Source organism: Hyaena hyaena, unplaced genomic scaffold (assembly GCF_003009895.1).
Source record: "Hyaena hyaena isolate Hyena2069 unplaced genomic scaffold, ASM300989v1 scaffold_36, whole genome shotgun sequence".
Lineage (NCBI taxonomy): Eukaryota > Metazoa > Chordata > Mammalia > Carnivora > Hyaenidae > Hyaena > Hyaena hyaena.
The window spans coordinates 5,020,589-5,042,175 of record NW_024080668.1 but is presented as its reverse complement, the minus strand read 5'-3'; the positions used below and the strand labels follow the sequence as shown (position 1 = coordinate 5,042,175).

Genomic DNA, 21,587 nt, shown 5'->3' with positions numbered 1-21,587 from the left:
TAGTAAATGTTTGAGGTTTTTGTTTGTTTGTTTCATTTGAATTGGGCACCGTCTTCCCACCTGATAAACACTCCATTAGCGCTCAAGGGCTGTGAGTTCTTTGTCGTTAAAGGGATGAGTTTGCTCCTACTTTGGTGGGAGTAGTCCTGATTCCTAGCGGGGCACTGCACTCACGGACCTTGCCCACAGGATGGTTGGGATGATTTCAGAGGCTTCTGAACTGTCTGCAGTGGTGTTCCTTTCCCACCAGGACTACCTTGGTTCTAACTAGCTGTAAGCTAGCTGCCGCTCCAGCCCTGATCCTTCAGAGCATCTCGCTCTCACATCTGCTGAGCATACTCAACCAAGTCAACTTCAGGGAAAGGCTTATTCTTGAGTAGACAATTAAAACATGTAAATCAAAACAAAACAAAACAAAAAACCTCAGCTAGAAAGTGAAGAGGACAGGAGCGCCTGGGTGGCTTAGTCGGTTGAGCGTCTGACTTTCACTCAGGTCATGATCTCGCGGTTCGTGGGTTCGAGCCCCACGTCAGGCTCTGTGCTGACTGCCAGCTCAGAGCCTGGAGCCTGTTTCGGAGTCTGTCACTCCCTCTCTCTCTGACCCTCCCCTGCTCACGCTGTCTCTCTCCTAGAAAAAAAAAATTAAAAAAAAAAAAAGGACAGCCAACAGGGCTTACCAAGTGAAGGAACAGGGAGGCCAAGTGACATGAGCCTTCTGACTCTCTTCCAGCCCGGATCAGGCTTGATGTATGTGTCCTGGCTAATAGAATCAGTAGAATCCATTGAAAAAAAAAGTCCATACTTCATAATTGCTGTTTCTGTATATTTTATTTAGCCATCTGCATCATGGAAACTCTGTAGTTGATTCCTTGATTCTTCCAGTCCAGTCTTCTCTTCTTTAGAAGAACCCTTCTTTCTTGTCCCTTCTTTATATATATATATTTTTTTTTTCTGTTGCCAGTTTCTAAAAAATTTTTAAATTTTGTTTAAATCCAAGTTAGTTAACATGCAGTGTAATAATGATTTCAGGAGTAGAATTTAGTGATTTATCAGTTCCATACAACACGCAGTGCTCATCCCAGCAAGTGCCCTCCTTAGTGCCCATCACCCAGTTAGCCCATCTTCCCACCCGACACCCTACCAGCAACCTTCAGCTCTCTGTATTAAATATAGTCTCTTATGGTTTGCTTCCCTCTCTCCTTTTATCTTATTTTTCCTTCCCTTCCCTTATGTTCATCTGTTTTGTTTCTTAAGTTCCACAAATGACTCAAATCATATGATATTTATCCTTTTTGTCCTTCCTTACAAGAAGTAGTTAGAGAGCATGAACCATAGACTCAGATCTGGATTTAAATCCCATAATTGACTTGCTGAGGGAGCTTGGGTAAATTGCTTAATTTTCTAAACCTTAGGTAGTTATAGTTGTAATTGGTGATAATAATAGTATCTGCTTCATCAGCAAGTTGTATTAAATGAGACGATGCATATAAAGACATGGTTTATCTGGTGCCTTTACTGACCAAATACTCGCCAAATTATAGCTGCACTTTCCATATAGCAGGTAGCTCTAGGAAGCATGTTAACTGAGGCCAAGGCCTATTTTGGAAATTATCATGTCAACGTGATTTTTATCCTCTTTCAGTACAAGTAAAGAAAGCCCTTCTCAGGATGTCGAAGGTACCTTTTCTTCTGAAGATTCTCTACCCAAGTCTAAGGCAATGAATAAGCCGCTTACATCGCCCCGGTCTTCCATGGAAACACCCTTATGGCCAGCTCCTCGAACTGTCACAGAGGACGAGATAAACTTTGTTAAGACCTGTCTTCAGAGGTGGAGGAGTGAGATTGAACAAGATATTCAAGGTTGGCTCTTTTAAAGTTGTCACACTGTTAGTCTTTCCCTTTCTGCTGGAAGTTAGGCATAAATGACGGAGAGAGGCATGATTCTGACACGGGGATTGGGACTTCTTTTGGTTCCTCCCATTATACAGCTGTGGAAAGACCTCTCCTAGAAACCTCCTCAAAATTTCTGGGAACTCCTGGGACGCTTAGACGCACACGATCACCTTCAGCTGGGATTTTTCCATGTCTGCTGATTTCTGTTCCTATGGTTTATGTGAACTCTGACTTTCATTGACCCAAACTTAGAAGTTAGTTCTCCTAGATTTCCACTTTTAAAAGTCTTGTCTAAGGGCACCTGGGTGGCTCAGTTGGTTAAGAGTTTGACTTTGGCTCAGGTCATGATCTCATGGTTCATGGATTCAAGCCCTGCATCTGGCTCTGCACTGACAATGCACTGAGCCTGCTTGGGATTCTTTCTCTCCCCCACCCCCTCTCTGCCTCTCCCCTGCTCACTCTGTCTCTCTCTCTCCCTCAAAATAAATAAATAAACATTAAAGAAAGTCTCGTCTATATGAAATATGTTTTACTGAAGGCTAATTAGGCAGAGAAGGAGCAATGCACACAATGTAAAATGGAATTATTCAGCATCCTGTCTTTTGTTTTATTTAATGCTTATTTTTTGAGAGAGAGAGAAAGAGCATGAGCATGGGAGGGGCAGAGAGAGGGAAACAGAGAATCCCAAGAAGGGTCTGCACTGCCAGCACAGAGCCTGATGCAGGAGTTGAACTCACCAAAATCAAGAGTCAGACATTTAACTGACTGAGCCACCCAGGTGCCCTGTTCAGCACTCTGTTTGCAAAGGTCCTTTGACCTTGTCATCTTGTTGTTCAGACTTTCCCTCCTTCCCTTTCTTTCTTCTTTTATCTAGGGAGCAAAATGGATGAATGAATGAATGAATGAATGAATGAATGAATATTATGTTTATCATTGTCATTAGGGGCACCTGGGTTGATCAGTCAATTGGGCATCTGACTTTGGCCCAGATCACGACCTCATGGTTCGTGAGTTCAAGACCTGCATCAGGCTCTCTGCACCTCCTCCCCTCCTCTCACTCTCTCTTAAAAAATAAATTAACATATAAATGGATAGATAGATAAATAGATAAGTAAAACAATCAGATCAGATCAGTCAAATCCCTGGTCAAATCAGATCATCAAATCTAGATTCCTCCTAAGTTCTTATCACAAAAATCTCCCCTCTGCCTTCTCCAGTCGCATATGAGGGACATATATTTTTATACTCCAAGTGACCCAATAAGGTCTTTGTCTAAACAGAGACTGCTTCTTTTGTGGGAAATTTTGGTGCCAATTATAAGAGAGAACATTTTAAAACCTTAATGGGAATTGTGTTGAACTAAAAGCCTTCATAACCTAAAGCAGTAGCTGCTTTGAAAGCATCCAGTCCTTTGTGGCTCACAGAGCGAAGTTGAAATCGCCAGAGTGCCAGGGACAGAGAGGCGGTGACTTTTGCGTGGCTGTGTGCAACGGAATCATTTTAACTAAGTTTTTTTTTCTGTTTTTCTTTTTTTTAACAGATTTAAAGAATTGTATTGCAAGCACTACCCAGACTATTGAGCAGATGTATTACGACCCTCTCCTTCGTCAGGTAGAAAGAAAATGGATGGGAAAGTAGTCTGCATGTGCTAATGGTAGATCCAAAAGAAAATTGGCTAGTTTTCTTTGAGACTGAACGGGGACCTCCCTGAGTCATAAGAATAGACTTAGGAAAGAAATAGGTATTTTTCTGTTTATTTTGAGGCCCAAACAGGGAATATATCTTCCACGAACAATAACACTTAAACATATTTGTTTTGATTCTGCCGCATGGAATTTTTTCATACAGTAGAAAGGTTTACCATCAGGTGTTAAAAATTTCCCATAAAGTGGTAGTTTAAGTCATGTGGTGGGGAAAACCCCAGCCAAGGACCGGTCACCCACCCTTTCCACAGCGCCCTGTCCTTGGTGATGCTTTGGTTAGCCATGTGCTTTCAAGCATTATTTCCCTCCTAAGTCCAGAACGGAATGTGGCCAGGGCAGAACTTCTTACTGTCCACATACACTTTTGTTTAGAATAACCTTGTGGGCACCCGGAGGAAATGGTGCCCCAGTCAGGGGTCGCGTGTGCCAGGCGGGAGGAGGAGAGCCCCGTCCGATTCCAGGCCTCGCAGAGGTGCAGCTGGAATGCGCCGTGTAAAGCCTGGGTTTTCTTCATTTCCGCTTCTGTGCTCTCTCAGAACTTTCACCTACAGTGAAATCATGCCAAGATACTGACTGAATACAGGTTGACCTTGATTCTCTGGCTGGTTTTCCTTTTCCTCAGTGCTCACTGGGCACCTTAAGCATTGCTCTGTGTTCTCCATATTGAAAAAGAACAAATGCTTTTGAAACATTGGAAACAAATAGTATGTAGTTAAAAGGGTCTTCACCCCAGGGAGGTGGATGGATCCTTTGGAAGAAGAAATATGGGGACCGTATGGTTCATGATGAAATGTGCTAACTTGAAATTTGGCACCAAATAAAATCAGCGCAGAACAAGGGCACCGCTCAACTCGCGGTAGGTCCCAAAGGCAATCCAGCTTTTCTCAACATGAGTGGTGAAGCTGATTCTATCTTCAGGTAAACTGAGTTTGGAATTGGGGCATAGATAGGTCTGCCAGTGCCTTTGACTTCAGATCTGGGGTTTTAGGAATTTAAGGAGTCATCAAAGATGCCATCTCGTTCAGCTGTGTGGTTTTAAAGCTTCAGGAATTGAAACATAATCGGCAGATTCCAAGGCTGTGTTTTTGTCTGATTCTAACCGCCTCTCAAACACATGTATAGTCAGTTTTCTTACGTCTGATAGTTGGCAGTAACCTTCAAGTTTAATAACCTACGCTTTCCCGCTCACGTTGCTTAACCTGACTCAGGAGTGTGCCTTCTGACCCGCAGGTGCCTTATCGCTTGCATGCAGTTCTCGTTCACGAAGGACAAGCCAATGCTGGACACTACTGGGCCTATATCTATAACCAACCCCGACAAGTCTGGCTCAAGTACAATGACATCTCTGTGACTGAATCTTCCTGGGAAGAACTTGAAAGAGATTCTTACGGGGGCCTGAGAAACGTTAGTGCTTACTGTCTGATGTACATTAATGACAAGCTGCCACACTTCAGTGCAGGTAAAAACAGCCTAACGGAAGCTAGAGCCGGGGAAGATCTGTGCTGCTCGCAGAAGGGAATGGTCTTGTAGTCTTTTTGTTTTTTTTAAACTAGAACTTTTTTTTTTCGTAATTTTTTAAGCTAATTTATTTTTGAGAGCGAGACAGAAAGAGCAGGTCGGGGAGGGGTAGAGAGAGAAGAAGAGAGAGGATTCCAGGCAGGCTCCACACTGCCAGCACGGAGCCCGATTCAGGGTTCAAGCTCAAAAACCATGAGATCATGACCTGAGCCGAAACCAAGAGCCTGTTGCTTAACCAAGTAAGCCACCCAGGCGCCCCTGAATTAGAACTTACTATACAGTAATAATGCATTTAAAAAAAAAAGTGCAAAAGAGAATGAAAAGAAGTAAGTTTGCTTTCCTGCTTCCGTCCTGGAGCCCAATGGCTCTTCAGGTTTTTTATGTACTATTCAGGAAGTGACCTAGGTAGATGCTAGATTTTATCTGTTGGTCTGTCCCCACCCCATTGTTTTCACCCTAATGGGATTTTTTCCCATTCTATCCATACTCATGTGTATAACTGATCTCTATTTTTTAAAATTTTATTTATTTATTTTGAGGGAGAGAAAGGCAGTGTGAGGAAGAGAGGGGAGAGAGAATCCCAAGCAGGCTCCGTGCCATCAGCACAGAGCCTGACATAGGGCGCAAACTCCCCAACCGTGAGATGATGACCTGAAATGAGACCAAGGGTCAGACACTTAACTGACTGAGCCACCCAGGCATCCCAGGGGTCTCTGTATTTTCATAAATAGAACCAACTCCTTATTTTTAACAACCGCATTGTAATTCCATTGCATGGAATATGTATTCATGAAGCCAGCTTCCCATTGATAGGCTTTTACATCGTCTCTAATTTTTTCCTTTTTTAGTGCCATCTTGTGCACACGGTTTTGCATCCTTTGAGAATAGCTAATTTTTACAAGTAGATTTGCCTGAATCATTTCATACCCCTCATAATACTACTGATTCTAAGAGCAATCATCATCATCATTTCCATTAGAACTTTACTCCTTCCTAGGTGCTTTCAAACTTTGTTTCTCTGGTACCTTAGAACTCTAAAAGACACGGTAGGAACTCTGTTACCTACATGTTCTCGGTACTCTGCTTGTCCAGGCTCCTGCAGCCAGCAAGGAGATGGCAGGCCCAAGATTCAGATCCAACTCAGACTGCAAGTTCTGTGTTGCTTTGCATATACTTTACGCTCTCTTCCTTTCACATTTTCTGGAAGAGGTCTTGCGACCAGCATTTCGCATCTAAAATCACGAAAAGCCTTTTCTTTTCACATTCAGACTGTACTTTGCTGAGTAAGTAAGAAAAGACAGAAGGCATCTTGTCCAGGGAGTGCATTGTCTTTCTGATTTGCAGTGTGGCTGGGGGACCGGGGTACGGAGAGAATGATCACTTAGCAGTAACTGATCTTCATAATTGCATCTCTGCACACGAAAGCGGAACAGCTGCTTGTGGGGCCGTACAAATGACTGGACTATTGTTGGTCGTATATGTTGGAGCCTTGTTAGTACACATGTGGTTCATTCTTCTGTAGAAACACGCAAGGAGAAGCTGTCATTTTCCTAATGAAAAGACTAGTTAATGGCAACCAGGAAGTGGATGTGTTGTTCTACTGTGGGCTTTTGTATTTTGATTTAGTCACAGGATTAGAAAGGAAATTTAATATGTCCTTGATATCCTTGTCATTTTTCATCAAAGCCTTTAATTCTCGCTCAGGTATTACATACCATCTAACCTCTGTGTCCCATGGCTTTCGGGCAGCACTTAATTGTGTGAAGCTTGAGGCAGTATAAATGTCATGGAATTCATTTCTAACCATCTTGAGATGGATATTCTCATCAATAATAGTCGTAGTGTTTACACTGATAAAACTGTTTAGCTTGAAATTTCCATGGATCTAACAATTTTCCAGATTTCCAAGAAATATTTGGTCCATCCTTGCTATTTTGCCAGTGATTGGCCTCTGTTTCAAAGTCTTACTCTTTATTACTCAGCCATCCGTCCATCCATCCATTCAACAGACATTCAGTGTGTGCCTATCTATTCATCTGCCAGGCACACTCACTGGTGCGCTGTGACTATTGGCTTTATGTGGTCATTACTTCTGTTGGGATTCTGAGTGTATGTATGTATTTTTCTCGTGGAGTAAGAAAAAGAACCAAGTGTCTTATTTTTCTTCTTTCTAGAAAGGACTTTCTGATTCCTGGTGACCTTTTGCTGGATGGTACTCCCTTTTAACTCTATCTATGCTCTTGACTCAGAGGCGGCCCCAGTCGAGTCAGATCAGATGTTGGGAGAAGTGGATTCCCTGTCTGTTGAACTGAAGCATTACATTCAGGAAGATAATTGGAGGTTTGAGCAGGAGGTCGAGGAGTGGGAGGAAGAGCAGTCCTGCAAAATCCCTCAGATGGAATCGTCTGGCAGCTCGGTGCCACAGGATTTCTCCACATCCCCAGGTATCCATGAAGGACACGTAAGCCAGTGCTCAGTGACATCCAGTCTGCACGATGTATAGTTCATGTGCTGTGCGTATCACACGACCTCACGGAACAGCTTGTGGCTTCAGAGCGTCTTTCCTGATGAGCAGAAAGAGTATCAGAAAGATCCGCTCCCTGTACTTTCAGTCTGCTCAGTTTTCACGTGTGTCCCAGGTTGTAGGAGAAGGTATGATGGCATTAATAAGGGTTCTCCGAGGGTGATCTCTTCAAACCAGCGACTGTTTGTGGGAAGGCTTCTGGACATCAAGAAACAGGACAAAGTTGGGAGCATGTTAAGTTCTACAGACCCACCCGTGGGCTCTCACTGAAGTAGACAACTCTTTGAGTCACCCCTTTGAGTTTCGAGGGAAAATTTACATAGTATTTTTTTAAGGCCTTTTAGAAGGGCTGTCGATGAAACTCCATGTCTGTCTTGCCTTTTTAAAAAAATTTTTTTCTTAACATTTATTTATTTTTGAGAGATACAGACAGAGCACAAGCAGGGGAGGGGCAGAGAGAGAGGGAGACACAGAATCCGAAGCAGGCTCCAGACTCTGAGCTGTCAGCACAGAACCTGACGGGCTTGAACTCCTAAACCGTGAGATCATGACCTGAGTCAAAGTCGGACGCTTAACCAACTGAGCCACCCAGGCGCCCCTTGCTTGCCTTTTTACAGACTGTTCTAGACATTGCTTATCATCAGATACTCATTCCTTCGTGCCATTCTTTATCAGAGCCTTCGGCAGCCTCTTCCCACGGGGTCCGCTGCTTGTCCTCTGAGCACGCCGTGATCGCAAAGGAGCAGACGGCGCAGGCAATCGCGAACACGGCACACGCCTACGAGCGGGGCGGCGTGGAAGCTGCGCTGAGCGAGGTAAGGACCGTGGCGGGCCCACCACCAGGAGCACTGGGCTGCCAGCCGGAAACGCCACCACTCCCCACCTTTCCATCATTCTGTGTCTCTGCTGCATCTAACCACCCCCTCTTTATTTCTCATGTTTTCTCTTACTCTTCCTCCCATCCTGCTGCCACAGCTTCAGGAGGTTAAGCCTGAGAAGCCCATGCCCCCGGAGAGAAACCCCGCAGGGCAGACAGAGCAGCCCCCAAAGGCCAGTGACGCAGAGTCTGCCGCCCAGCCTGACTCTGAGGCCTCTGAAGTGGACATTCCCAGTGTGGGGAGGATTCTGGTTAGAGCTGACGCACATGGATATGATGAGGAGGTACAGAGATGAGTGCAGGACTGTGCTGAGTGTCACTGCTCTTCTGTTGCCTTCCCGTGTGGCCCAGTATACTCCTTTAAGGTGTTTGGCAATAGTTCGTGGTTGAAACAAATAGTCCCAATTGAAACAAATAATGAACAAGAGGGCCTATCTGGTTTTGACCTTAGTTACCATTCTTTCAAAGAGAGCCTTGTTCCCGCTGCCTGCTGCCCCTGGTATATACCTACCCAAGCGTGTTCTCAGGGAGGCCCGTGCAGGGTCTGTGGCTCAGAAAGGCAGCATTTAGTTCTGTTTTTGGTATCGTGAGCAAAAAACCCCCAAAAAACAAAAGACCCCTTTTCATTTAGGAGGCTTTATTGTTAATAATGTTAGCCCATTTTCCCCTCCTGATATCAAACTTCCAAGTGTGTATAGTGAGCAAAACGAATGTGAATTAAAGTTGTTTTTAACTGGGAAGCTTTGGGCCCCAAGTTATTTGTGGTCTGTCCCCTTTGCCGTTGTCACTGCGCATTACCAGTCGTGAATCCTGTCCCTTGGGGTTCTGTTTCTTCCTATAGGGCTTTTTCTTTTTTTTCAAATCATTGAAAAGTTTTGAGTTTATGAAGTCCTATTTGCATATCACCTAACTTCCAGACTGTTTTAAATATAAAGCATTTAAACATTTTTCATCAAAACTCTCAAGTGTTTGTTTACTGGGATACACGCCCAGATCACAGAACAAACTCCGAACACTCACCGCGGACGCTTCCGCTGGGAGCCCTGTAGTTTAACTTGATTCTTCAGCAGTGGCCGTTTGTAGATGTTTTCAGATATCCATCGTAATTCATCTATGAAATCAGAATATGTAGGAACAGTCTGTCTTGGGCAAGGTCCTGACACGTGCGCAGGGGTGAGGCTGTGGGTGTGGGGGGGGGCAGGTGTGCAGATCGGGGCTGGCCAGGGCCGCTGCCCCTCCCCTGCAGCCACCCACCCACCTCTCTGTCACTCAGTCTTCTCTTGAACTTTTCTTCTCTCCTTTTTCTCTCCGTGTTGTGTGCCGTCTCGTGGTAGGTGATGCTGAGCCCTGCCATGCAAGGGGTCATCCTGGCCATAGCTAAAGCCCGCCAGACCTTTGACCGAGATGGGTCTGAAGCAGGGCTTGTTAAGGTATCTCTGTTTTTTTTTAAATCTGTTATCTTCATACCACAAGCATAGTAATAACGGAGCTGTAATTCCATTAGATGGTAAAAAATGGGATGAAGTGTGTTCTTCTTTAACACCTAAAACTCCATTTCCGGTCTTGCACCACCGACAGCACCCCCTTTCGGGGCGAACATACCCTTGGAGCTGTGCCCAGCTGCATCACACCAAGCCTGGAGGGCGGTCGTGGTCCTTAGCAGCTCTCCGTTAAGAGAGCTGCCTCTGTAGTGTGGGGGCCATGATAGAAGAAGATCTAAGAAAGCAGGCCCTGGCCCTGCCTTTTAAGGTACCTGAATTAAGGTACTTGAATAAATTGCATTCACGTGCATTTTTAAAATTCAGGTCCTTGAGACTCCAGGATACGCCTGAACTCACTAAAACGAAATATTTGTTTTCCTTAGAATTTCATGCGAGAGATGAATCTCTTCGCAGTGCACAGCGAGTTTTAGCCCTCGTGACGGGCAGGCCACTCCCAGATCCCGCACTTGGCTCTGTAATTCCCCGACGGGAGCTCCTTCAAACTTTTTGGGGTTCTGAACCCTCTACCGGGGGCATCTGGGTGTGAGCGGAAGACCACAGCGCCCCCTTGTGCTCACTGCTGGCCTTGTCGTCCGCAGGCATTCCACGAGGAGTACTCCAGGCTCTACCAGCTGGCCAAGGAGACGCCCACGGCCCACAGCGACCCTCGGCTGCAGCACGTGCTTGTCTACTTCTTCCAAAACGAGGCACCCAAGAGGGTGGTGGAGCGGACCCTCCTGGAACAGTTTGCAGATAAAAATCTCAGCTACGACGAAAGGTGAGGCGGGAAACACGTGGGCGCGCCACCTGCCCCTTCCGGGGCGAGCCCACGAACCCCAGCCGGGCGGGCCGTGCCCCGCGCCTCTCACTGCTCTCTGATCTCGGCCCTCCCAGGTCCATCAGCATCATGAAGGTGGCGCAGGCCAAGCTGCAGGAGATTGGTCCAGACGACATGAATATGGAAGAGTACAAGGTGAAGTCTCTCTTTAAGTGTGCTAAGCAAAAACATCAACTCTTGAGGCAAAACGTAACCATTTTGTGTTATCACAGACTGACTAGCCTCTACTCGCTCCCCCCAAAAAACCGCAATTGGGTGCGAATGGATAAATGACTTCTAACCCTCAGAGTAGCCAGTTTCTTTGTTCACTCCTTCTATGAGAATAAATTAACACTTCCTTTTAATACCTACTCCAGCCTTGGACCCAGGCAGTAAAATTCTTGATTCACGGTTTGGGTTTGTTTTAAAATAATATCGTCTGCTAATATTTCTGTTTTCGAAATGAAAGTTCCGTGCATAAAAACGCATACGTAACCGCAAATTTCCCAAAAAAGCAGTGCGCTAGCAGGAAAACCATGTTCTGTGATACCTGTCAGGGTCCCACCACACCCCGCTGAGCTGGAGTGCTCTTCTCAGCAACTGCAACAGCCTTGACCTTCCATGTCCCCTGCACATGCACGGTCTTGTCAGAACCTGGGAGGCGTCTGTTTAACCCAGAACCACAGGGCTTTGATGGGGGTGTCGGAAATGAAGATAATAAACTCTGAAACTCCTGTGAAATAAATATTTCTGTTCCTCAGGGGAAGCCATAGGTCATTGAAAATGAAGGTCAGAACACAGCGGGCTTTTGTTGTAAATGTTGAACACCTCATTATCGAAAAGCTTTTGTGTTTGTTGTTTTTTTGTGCCCGGCCGTACGTACCCGATAAATATTTGCATAGAGTTTAAAACTTCGTGTGGTGGGAAGTGTAGAGAAAGTTTATGGTGACCATTATCACTCACGGTCGTCATTCCTTTGCAGAAGTGGCACGAAGATTATAGTTTGTTTCGAAAGGTGTCTGTGTATCTCCTCACAGGTCTGGAACTCTACCAAAAAGGAAAGTATGTTGGCCTTTTATGTCTCTCGGACTGTTGGTCAGGGCACTGTTATCTGCTGATGGCCACCTGGGAACATAGAGAACCGTAGCCATGCGTCCCCTCCCTGGTCCCACGTGCCAGGGCACCTGTGCTTTTTCCACGGTTTCACTAACCATCACACGTGGTTTTTCATCCTTTACATAGCGGTAGATTTGCTGGCTAGATTTTCTTTGTGAGAAACAAAGATGAACTCAGAAAATGAATTTTAGAGCTGTCCCGGACCTTAGTCAGCATGCCATCCCCTTCTCTGGTGTAGAGTTGAAGAAAATGGAAGGCCAGGGAAGCTTCACAAGTGGCCTTGGGTTTCTGGCCGATCTGTGGAGGAGCAGACACTGGCTGCAATGAGAGTATCGCACGCGGCCCCTGTCCTTAGGACAATTATTTTTCCAAGTTGCAGCCACAGAAATTTTTATATTGGGGAACAGAGAGGCCTGAGCCCTAGATTTTGGAGAACGAAGGAACACTCAGCTGTCATTTATCTACCATTTTCTAAGGTACCAAGAGGCACTCTCCTACCTGGTATACGCCTACCAGAGCAATGCCGCCCTGCTGACCAAGGGGCCCCGCCGGGGGGTGAAGGAATCTGTCATCGCTTTGTACCGACGAAAGTGCCTTCTGGTTTGTACACTTTGTAACGCCTTAGGATTTTTATTATTTTATTGTCTTTACCTCTGCCCCTTGAAGCCGTGAAGAAATACTGCTTAAAAAAACAAAATAACCCTGGGTAGGTTGTAGATTTTTCTAAACTCTTAGAAGTACTTGTACATTGAACCAGATTATTTTAGGTCACTTAAATGAGTATCATTCTTCTTCAACCCCAGAGAGAAGTTAGGATGAGAACCAGTTACCCGTTTTGCTGTGCCCTCTCTGCACACCCGCATTACACGGTTTATTGCATTGCTTCTCTACTGGATCGTGACTTCCTTGAACACAGACCCTTTTCTTATTATTTTTGTATGTGTTTTATTTTAATTTATTTATTTTTTAAATATTAGCATTTTATTTACTTATTTTAACTTTTTATTTATTTTTGAGAGAGAGAGAGAGTGTGAGCAGGGAGGGTCAGAGAGAGAGGGAGACACAGAATATGAAGACAGGCTCCAGGCTCTGAGCTCTCAGCACAGAGCCCAACGCAGGGCTCGAACCCATGAACCGTGAGATCATGACCTGAGCTGAAGTCAGATGCTCAACCAACTGAGCCACCCAGGCGGCCCTGTTTGTGTTTTATTTATTTATTTAAAAAAAATTTTTTTTAATGTCTTTTATTTATTTCTGAAAGAGAGACAGTGCGAGCAGGGGAGGGTCAGAGAGACAGGGAGACACAGAATCTGAAACAGGCTCCAGGCTCTGAGTTAGCTGTCAGCACAGAGCCCGACGCGGGGCTCGAACCCTTGAACCATGAGATCATGACCTGAGCCGAAGCCGGATGCTCAATCAACTGAGGCACCCAGGCACCCCTGTATGTGTTTTATTTTATTTTATTTATTTATTTTTTAAATGTTTTATTTATTTCTAGGAGAGAGACAGAGAGACAGCGGGAGCAGGGGAGGGTCAGAGAGAGAGGGAGTCACAGACTGAAACAGGCTCCAGGCTCTGAGCTGGCAGTCAGCACAGAGCCCAACGCAGGGCTCGAACCCACGAACCGCGAGATCACGACCCAAGCGAAAGTCGGACGCTTAACCGACTAAGCCACCCAGGCGCCCCTGTATGTGTTTTATTTTAAAGACTTTATTTTTTAAAGTAATCTCCCCACTGAACGTGGGGCTTGAACTCACAACGCTGAGATTAAGAGTTATATGCTCTACCCACTGAGCCACCCCTCACAGATCCTTTTCTTACTCAACTGTTTTCTCTGTGCCTGGTACATCATGAGAACGCAGTAGACGTGTGTTGAAGGAATGTAGTGTTTTTTTCTATGTTCACTGCTAAGCTAGAAGATGAGAATTTTGGTGATTTCTAAGAAACTCCTATTTTTTTTTAAATGTTTATTTTTGAGAGAGAGAAACCATGAGCAGGGGAGGGGCAGAGAGAGGGAGACAGAGGATCCGAAGTGGGCTCTGTGCTGACAGCAGACAGCCCAATGTGGGGCTCTAACTCATGAGCTGCGTGATCATGACCTGAGCCAAAGTCGGACACTTAACTGACTGGGCCACCCAGGTGCCCCGACACTCCAGTTTTTTTGCTTTTTTTTTTTTTTTTAAAAGATACAAACCATAAAACTTGGTCCTGCCGGAGTGCCTGGTTGCCTCAGTCAGTTAAGTGTCTGACTCTTGATCTCATGATCGTGAGTTCAAGCCCCACATTGGGCTCCATGCTGGGCGTGAAGTCTACTTGAGAAAAAGAATCGGTTCTGCTTTTCTGTTCCTTTCACTGTCGTACAACTGAAGATCTGGCCTGGCCTGTTTTGCCTTTGGCAGCCCTGGGGAATGGCACACCCATATCTCCTCTGCCTGTCCAAGGGCTTATACAGTGCTTGTCCTTCAGAGAACTACAGAGGGGTGGCTTGCCTTCAGGTGGTGAGCTCACATTTGTCTTCCTGACGCCCAGCAGGATCACCCTTCCTGGGAAGAGTCAGGCCACCACTTCTGCCACCGCCTTGGTAATACCAGACGGAGGAGGTTAAGTCATGACGTGTATTCGTCTCAGGAGCTTCATTTTCTGATTTACACCTTGATTTCTCTATCAGTTATCAGCTGTGGCAGGACATTTTGAAGCTCAAAAAAGGGCCTTGTAGATTTGATGGATCTGAATTACATTAGAGCCATGCTTTTATGTTTTAAATCACCAAATACAGATTGCATTTCGCATGCCCTACTCAGCTTCCACAGGTGGGTGGTTATAGTGACCTGAGTTCTTTCCGTCCAGCTCTCAGCACGCAGTACACATCAGAATCACATGGGGCACTTTCCCTCTGTGGGCTGTCAGGCCAGAGGCCTGGGGGAGGGTCCGGGCATCAGCATGTCTTCTGCAGGTGATTGTCGTGCTCAGTGGAGATGGAGAGCCGCTGAATAGGCCTTTTAGTAGAAGCATGTGCTAAGCAAGACCTAGACTTGTAAGTTTAGGTAAGTGGGTCACAGACTTTGCTACATTAGAATCGCCTTGGGAGCTTTTAACAATCCCAGTGCGCCGGTCACCTGCATACCAGTCAGATCAGCATGTCTGAGACAGGGCATCAGTACCTTTTCAAGATTTCCAGGCAATTCCAATATGCAGTAAAGTTTGGGAACTGCTTGTTTAGGCTCTTCTAAAGTAGGTATTTATCTTTTTCAGACTTTTTCCCCCACTCTGCCTTTTATCTGTAGGAGCTGAATGCCAAGGCAGCTTCTCTCTTTGAAACAAACGATGACCACTCTGTAACAGAGGGCATTAATGTGATGAATGAGTTAATCATTCCCTGCATTCACCTTATCATTAATAATGACATCTCCAAGGACGACCTGCATGCCATTGAGATCATGAGAAACCACTGGTGCTCTTACCTTGGACAGGATATCGCGGGTATGTTGTTAGCACTTGCAATAATTCCCTTCTTCTTCTTTTATAAGATTTATTTATATATTTTGAGAGAGACAGAGAGAGTACAAGTGGGGTGGGGCAGAGAAGAGAGGGAGACTCTCAAGCAAGCTTCTTGCTGTCAGCACAGAGCCCCATGCAGGGCTTGAACTCCCAAAACTGTGAGATCATGACCTGAGCAGAAATCAAGAGTCAGACACTGAACCAGCTGAGCCACCCAGGCGCCCCTCACTTGTAATAATGTCGAAGACTCTTGAAACTTAGAAATTACAATATTCTTACTCAATAGCACTGGTTATCAAACCTTTTTAAAGGATTATTGAAGCATGGAAGTTGGTTCAAAGTGGCTCTGCCCTACTGAAACGGGATAGGGTCCTAGGCCTCTGTCCCACTCAGCCTCCCCTCCCCTCGTCCGAGGCCGCTGAAGGCTTCACAACCAGCCCATGAGTCCTCTTTGAAAAGAATTCCTCCTCTCCAGGAATGTCAGACTTTTGTTAGTTTTTCATGTGTCAAAATCTGAACTCCAATTTTATAGTTTAAAAAATCAAAATCCGTTTATGCAGTTTGATTACCTGGTCCCGTGCCAAAACCCCGTTTCCGTGTGACCTGAAGTTGCAGGATGGAACACCCATTACTAACTGTGACACCCTCAAGATTAATAAGGTAGTAAATGCAGTAGCCCCACTTGTCCAAAGCATTTTGGAGAGGGGAGCTTAAAACTAGTCATTTTTAGGTGAGTTTGATAGACTTACAAAGTTGGCATATATTCTAATGGGAAGTTTCTTCGTTCATTTCTCACTGATATAAAGATATTCTATTGACTTGTTAGAGTGTTTACATTTACAGTATTAATACGAAATTCCGTTCAATGTCTTGAGTTTTTCTTTACACTGCGTGGGATAGATGGCTTTACTTAATGCCATGTGTACACACTGCTATGCTCTAATCATTGAAAGAAAATACACCGTTATATTTACGGCATAGAGTATCCTATCCAGTTTCTCAAATTTTAGAAGGATGGTAGATTAGAAGGCCTGCCAGTGAAGTGAATAATTTGTGTTATCCTGCCACACATCATATGGCTTAAAGCAGTGACCTAACTGCTGGCATACTTTGCTCCTGGTTCAGCCTGGAGGAATTGTCACGTGTCGTTGGCTGGCCAGCACAGTGCTGTGACCTTTGAGGTTGGGTGATGAAGGGCTCTGTGGAAGGCCTTCCCATACGGTTGCAGACCTGACTAGTTTTTACCGAGAGACCTGTTTGGCTGTACATGTAACCATCCACTTTCCCTTCACAGAAAATCTGCAGCTGTGCTTAGGGGAGTTTCTACCCAGGCTTCTCGATCCTTCTGCAGAAATCATTGTCTTGAAGGAGCCTCCAACTATTCGACCCAACTCTCCCTATGACCTTTGTAGCCGATTTGCAGCCGTCATGGAGTCCATTCAGGGGGTTTCAGCCGTGACGGTGAAGTAGGCCCCGCACGTCCAAGGCCCACTGTGGTCCAGCGCTGCCTGCCTGTCGCACAGAAGTCTGTCGTCAGTGTTTTCCCTGGGGAAGGGATTAGGTGGGAAAGTAAGCTTCAGACCCAGCCCCCAGCCATGCTCTGTGTGTAAAGAAGGATTGAAAATAAAATTGCACTTTTTAGGTACAGAATCATTAAAGCAGTTTCATCACAAAAGACAAGAACCATTGTATTAAGGTATCGAATTACGTGACAAGACCTGAAATGCCTTTTGTACCTACGTGAATGTGCTCGCAGGGCTCCAGCTTTTTTTGTGATTCTCTTGCCGCTTTTAAAATGATCCTGCAGGCCTAAATATTTTTGACAGTGGAATAGAAGGGCGATCCATCAGAACCTGAGCCAGATGAACAGCTACTAGTTATTTTATCAAATGCAGGTGACATTTCAAAGTTCTTCATGGCAAGAGATGAGAACTCTAAACCTCGCCTGTCTCTTGACAGGAGATGACAAAATGGTTTGCTGACAAGCTGCCGCCCTTCACGTGTGGGTAGAAATCCAAGGGCACGGGGCAGCAAGTGCTGCAAAGTCGGAAGAAAGCTGCCTTTCCTTTCTTCTCCCTATCTCTCTCTCTCTTTTTCTATTTTTTAAATAAACCAGAAAACCTCACACTCAGTCCCGAGTGAAGGAAAGGAAAGCAGTAAGGGCCGTGGACGGAACGGCGCTGGGAACCGTGACTAAGACAGGAGAGTGCTGGGGTTTCAGTAGAACCTTCCTGCACCCGCAGAACGGCAGCGGCAGGTGCCTGAGGCCGCTGCTGGCCGAGAACGCTTGGATGCCCCTCCCCTTTTTTGCTCTGAAAAATTAAGGGATGAGGGTTTGTAAAAAGAAAAAAAAAACTATATATATGTATGTATATGTAGAGAGAGAAATATCCCCTGTTGACCATTTTTAAAAGGCTCCAGATTGGACATTGTGTTCTAACCAAATTTTAACATTAAAGAAGGAATAGTGGGTGGGAAGAACTCTCGATACAACTATGCAGATTTTATAAATGTGCAATAAAAGTGTCGTGGTACCTTCGGTGTCCAGGATGGCCTTCATTTAAGCACACATTTTCTGGAAGTCGGCCGACTCCGTGAGCCTTTATCATGTTACAGTTTTTCTTCTTTAAAAGACAAAAAAAAGTAGATAAAAGGGTTGAGAATCTTGACGGGGGAGGAGTGAGAGCGGGCGACAACGGTTCTTGAGCACCACCTAGTGGTGCCCTGGTGTCCTGCACCCTCCGTAAGTGTACCTACTTTGTAATCCCTTGAATTTAGAAGGCAAAAAAATTCTCTTAAAACCGACCTTCTTACCTTTTGACTGAGTTAATGGGAGGCAGTCCTTTATAGAATTTCAGAGCTGCATTTGTGTTTCAAAGCTCACTGCGAAGATCATGGTTTCATGGGAAATTGCTCCGTTTTCCTACCCTTTGATTTGCTTCACTGTTTAAAATTCTGGGTGCCAGCATTTGCTGTTCACTTTTTAATGTCTGTCATCACTGAGTACTGTGCACAGTTGTATTATTTCACTTGCTTTAATGGCCCTGGAATGATGATGGGGACTGGTGTGCCCAAGGTCATAGAAGTTTTAGGCAGCGGAGCCAGGGCACCAACTTGGGCAGGCTCACTTCATAGCCTGTGCTTTGGACAACTGCTCATCTGTCCTTGGCAGTCTTATAAAATCTTTTGCTTTGTACCTTCCCACATTTGCTACCTCCTGGTCAGCTCTTGGGAATCTATAGTTGACCAAGACAGGAACAGATGGGCATTTGTATGTGTGGTGTGAGGTACTTTCTGTCATTTGGAGCCAGTCAGACCACCCAGTGGGGTGCTGAGGAGTAATGTCTTTTAGCTCACTTTTGCTGGGTGCTTTAGGTATGTAGCCTGGTTTCTTAAGGGGTCCACAAACTGCCTCAGGCTAAGACGTTTTTACACATTTAAAGGATTGTGGAAAAGCAGCACAAGGGCCAGGAAGGTGGACAGAAATGTACTTGACCCTACCTAAAATGATCCAAAGATTTGATCAGGGTACTTGACCTCACCATAAATTCCCTTGGGACTGCGTTTAGGCTTTCTGTGGCTAGCTGGAATTGTGACCCTCCTCTCTTTGTGTTTGTTAGCTCCTTTAAGAACTATAAGGCATATAAACTCATTTTTATCCTACTTGCTTCAAGAGAGAAGCATGAAGTCCATACACAGAACAGTTGAAATAATAAATAAACCAGAGGCAGGGACTGAATGAAGGGCTGGGGTAGAGTGAGGTGGGGTAGAAGGAACAATTCATTGTAGCTATAGTTTATCCACTTTCATTGCTTGGTTTACTGTATTTCTTTGTCTGACCCTGTCTCACAATTTATTCTGCTAACTGTCATTTTTGTTTCCAGTTTTGGCTACTCTCCGTGACACTGCCAGGAGCATGCATGTGCATGTATTTCAGCGCACACATGAATACATTTCTGTTGGTATGGAACTGTGAGTGGAATTACTGGGCCACAGGCCATATGGGTCACAAAGGGTCACAGGGATGGCTGCGTCTTTGTTAGGCACTGCCCCAGAGTTTTCCAAAGCCATTATGCCAACTGAAACTCCCACCGGCCTTTGATGAGCTCCAGCTGTCCCGTATCCTTGTCAAGATTTGGTTTTGTCAGTATTTTTAATTTTAGACCTTATGGTAGATGTATAATACTTTTTTAATTTGCCCTTTGCAGACTAACGGCATGGAGCATCTCTCTACCTGCTTATTGGCCTTTGGCTATTTTATGAAATACCTATTAAGTCTTTTGCTTCCTTCTTTTGTTGGATTTACTGTCTTGCTACATATTGATTTGTAAGAGTTGTAAAAAATACCTAGTTATGGAAACTTCTTATATGCATTCCATATATTTTCTGCCATTCTGGCTTTTCGTTCCTGATGGCTTGATGAAAACAAATTTTTATAATGTTAACATCGTCCAATTTACTGGTCTTCCCTTCACAGTGAGTTAAGCTGAGTGTGCCCTGTTGAGGAAATCTTTACTCAAGGTCATGAAGACATTCTGTGTCATCTCCCAGAAGTTTTGCTGTTTGACCTTTCACATTTATCTGACTGACCCCAGCACCTTTCACTGTCTTTTTCCCAGTACTGTGCCTTTGTCATAAATCAGAGGTCTATGTAGGGGTCTGTTTCTGGGTTCTTTTTACCTGTTCCATTGGTTCCATTACTCATACCAGTATAACACTGTCTTCATTATACAGCTTAATGAATCTTGATTTCCAATAAAATAAATCATCCAGTTTTGAACATCCCCAAGATCATCTTATCTATTCTTAATCTTTTGTATTGCCATATACGTTTTAGAATCAGTTTATCAGTTTCACACATGCATATTTCCAGGGATTTTGATTAGGTTTACAGTGACTTTAGATAATTTGGAGAGAACTGACATCTTCTGATCTATGAACATTGTATATTTCCTGATTATGTAGGTTTTCTTTAATATCTGAATAAACTTCTTCCATAACTTCTGTAAATTGATTCCTAGATCTTTGATGTTTTTCAAGCTATTTTAAGTGTTGTCATTTTTGGAATTACATTTTAATTGTTTTGTTGCTGGTATCTAGAAACAAATTCATGTTTTTGTGCTTGCTTCAGCAGCACATATACTAAAATTGGAACGATACAGAGATTAGCACGGCCTCTGCACAAGGATGACACTCAAATTTGAGAAAGAAATTGATGTTTTTATATCAACTCTGTATCCAATGACATTAATAAGTTAACTTACTAATTCTAATAGTTAATCAGTTTTTTTTTAAGGTTTTTTTTCTACGCACAATTATGTTATCTGTGTATGGTGGCTTTTATTTCTTTATTTCAAATCCTTGCAACATTTATTTTTCTTGCCTGATCACACTTACTAAGACCTTTGGTACAAACAATGCTGAATAGAAGTGATAATGGGCATCTTTGTCCCCAATATCAGGGGAGAAAGTTTGCAATATTTCATCAATAAGTATGCTGTAGGCTTTTTACAAATTCCATTTATTAGATAAAGAAAGAGAGAGTCCTTCTATTCCTGTTTTGCAAAGAGTTTTTAAAAAAAAATTGTGAATGGATGTTGAAATGTATCCAGTGCTTTTTTCCTACATCTATTGGAATGATTACATGGGTCTTTTCCTTTATTCTGTTCATGTGTGAATTACCTTGACTCATTTTAAATGTTCAACAAACCGTGTGTTGCCAGAAGACATGGATCGTATTTTTATGTGTATGTGGAATTTGTCATATTTTGTTTAGGATTTTTGCGTGTATGTTCATAGAGAGATTGGCCTTTACTTTTCTTATTACATTCTTGTCAGGGTTTTAGTATCGAGATTATTCTGGCCTTATTGAATGAATTGGGACATGTTCTCTCATCTGAGATCATCTGAGCTTAGAATTATGTGTTTCTATTAGGTGTGCTTTTCATTATGGTAAAGCAGTCTGTTTCATACAGCATTTTTGGATTTTTTGGGTTACTTCCTCTTGTGTGCATTTTGGAAAATTATTGGAAATTTGTCCCATTTCAACTAAAATTTAAATTTTACTGGCAGAAAGTTCGTAATACCTTATGATTTTCCTTCCTCCCTTCCTTTCTTTCCCTTTTTCTTTCCTTCCTTTCTTCCCTTCCTTCCCTTCCTT

General features: G+C 44.2%; 1 protein-coding gene and 2 non-coding genes across 7 annotated transcripts in view; all 3 read left to right on the top strand.

Moving 5' to 3' along the window:
* Positions 1-17,961, top strand: part of USP28 (ubiquitin specific peptidase 28) — a 63,175-nt gene extending 45,214 nt beyond the window's left edge. For 2 of the 5 annotated variants that reach the window (XM_039229206.1, XM_039229211.1), the window contains 13 exons: positions 1,643-1,860; positions 3,434-3,504; positions 4,827-5,055; positions 7,364-7,558; positions 8,314-8,453; positions 8,614-8,799; positions 9,850-9,945; positions 10,596-10,774; positions 10,891-10,969; positions 11,796-11,875; positions 12,406-12,529; positions 15,214-15,409; positions 16,722-17,961. In XM_039229206.1, the coding sequence (XP_039085137.1) occupies positions 1,643-1,860; positions 3,434-3,504; positions 4,827-5,055; positions 7,364-7,558; positions 8,314-8,453; positions 8,614-8,799; positions 9,850-9,945; positions 10,596-10,774; positions 10,891-10,969; positions 11,796-11,875; positions 12,406-12,529; positions 15,214-15,409; positions 16,722-16,897 (1,969 nt within the window). In that variant the 3' untranslated portion in view covers positions 16,898-17,961. The remainder of the gene's footprint in view (positions 1-1,642; positions 1,861-3,433; positions 3,505-4,826; positions 5,056-7,363; positions 7,559-8,313; positions 8,454-8,613; positions 8,800-9,849; positions 9,946-10,595; positions 10,775-10,890; positions 10,970-11,795; positions 11,876-12,405; positions 12,530-15,213; positions 15,410-16,721) is intronic. The other 3 variants (XM_039229210.1, XM_039229208.1, XM_039229207.1) reach the window with 2 other exon arrangements.
* On the top strand, positions 452-536 carry TRNAE-UUC. Its single transcript has one exon. It is a non-coding gene; the product is annotated as a tRNA-Glu (tRNA).
* Positions 17,962-20,545: 2,584 nt separating the features above from the next.
* LOC120229937 lies at positions 20,546-20,649 on the top strand. The gene has a single exon (XR_005527881.1). It is a non-coding gene; the product is annotated as a U6 spliceosomal RNA (small nuclear RNA).
* The last annotated feature ends 938 nt before the right edge of the window (positions 20,650-21,587 follow it).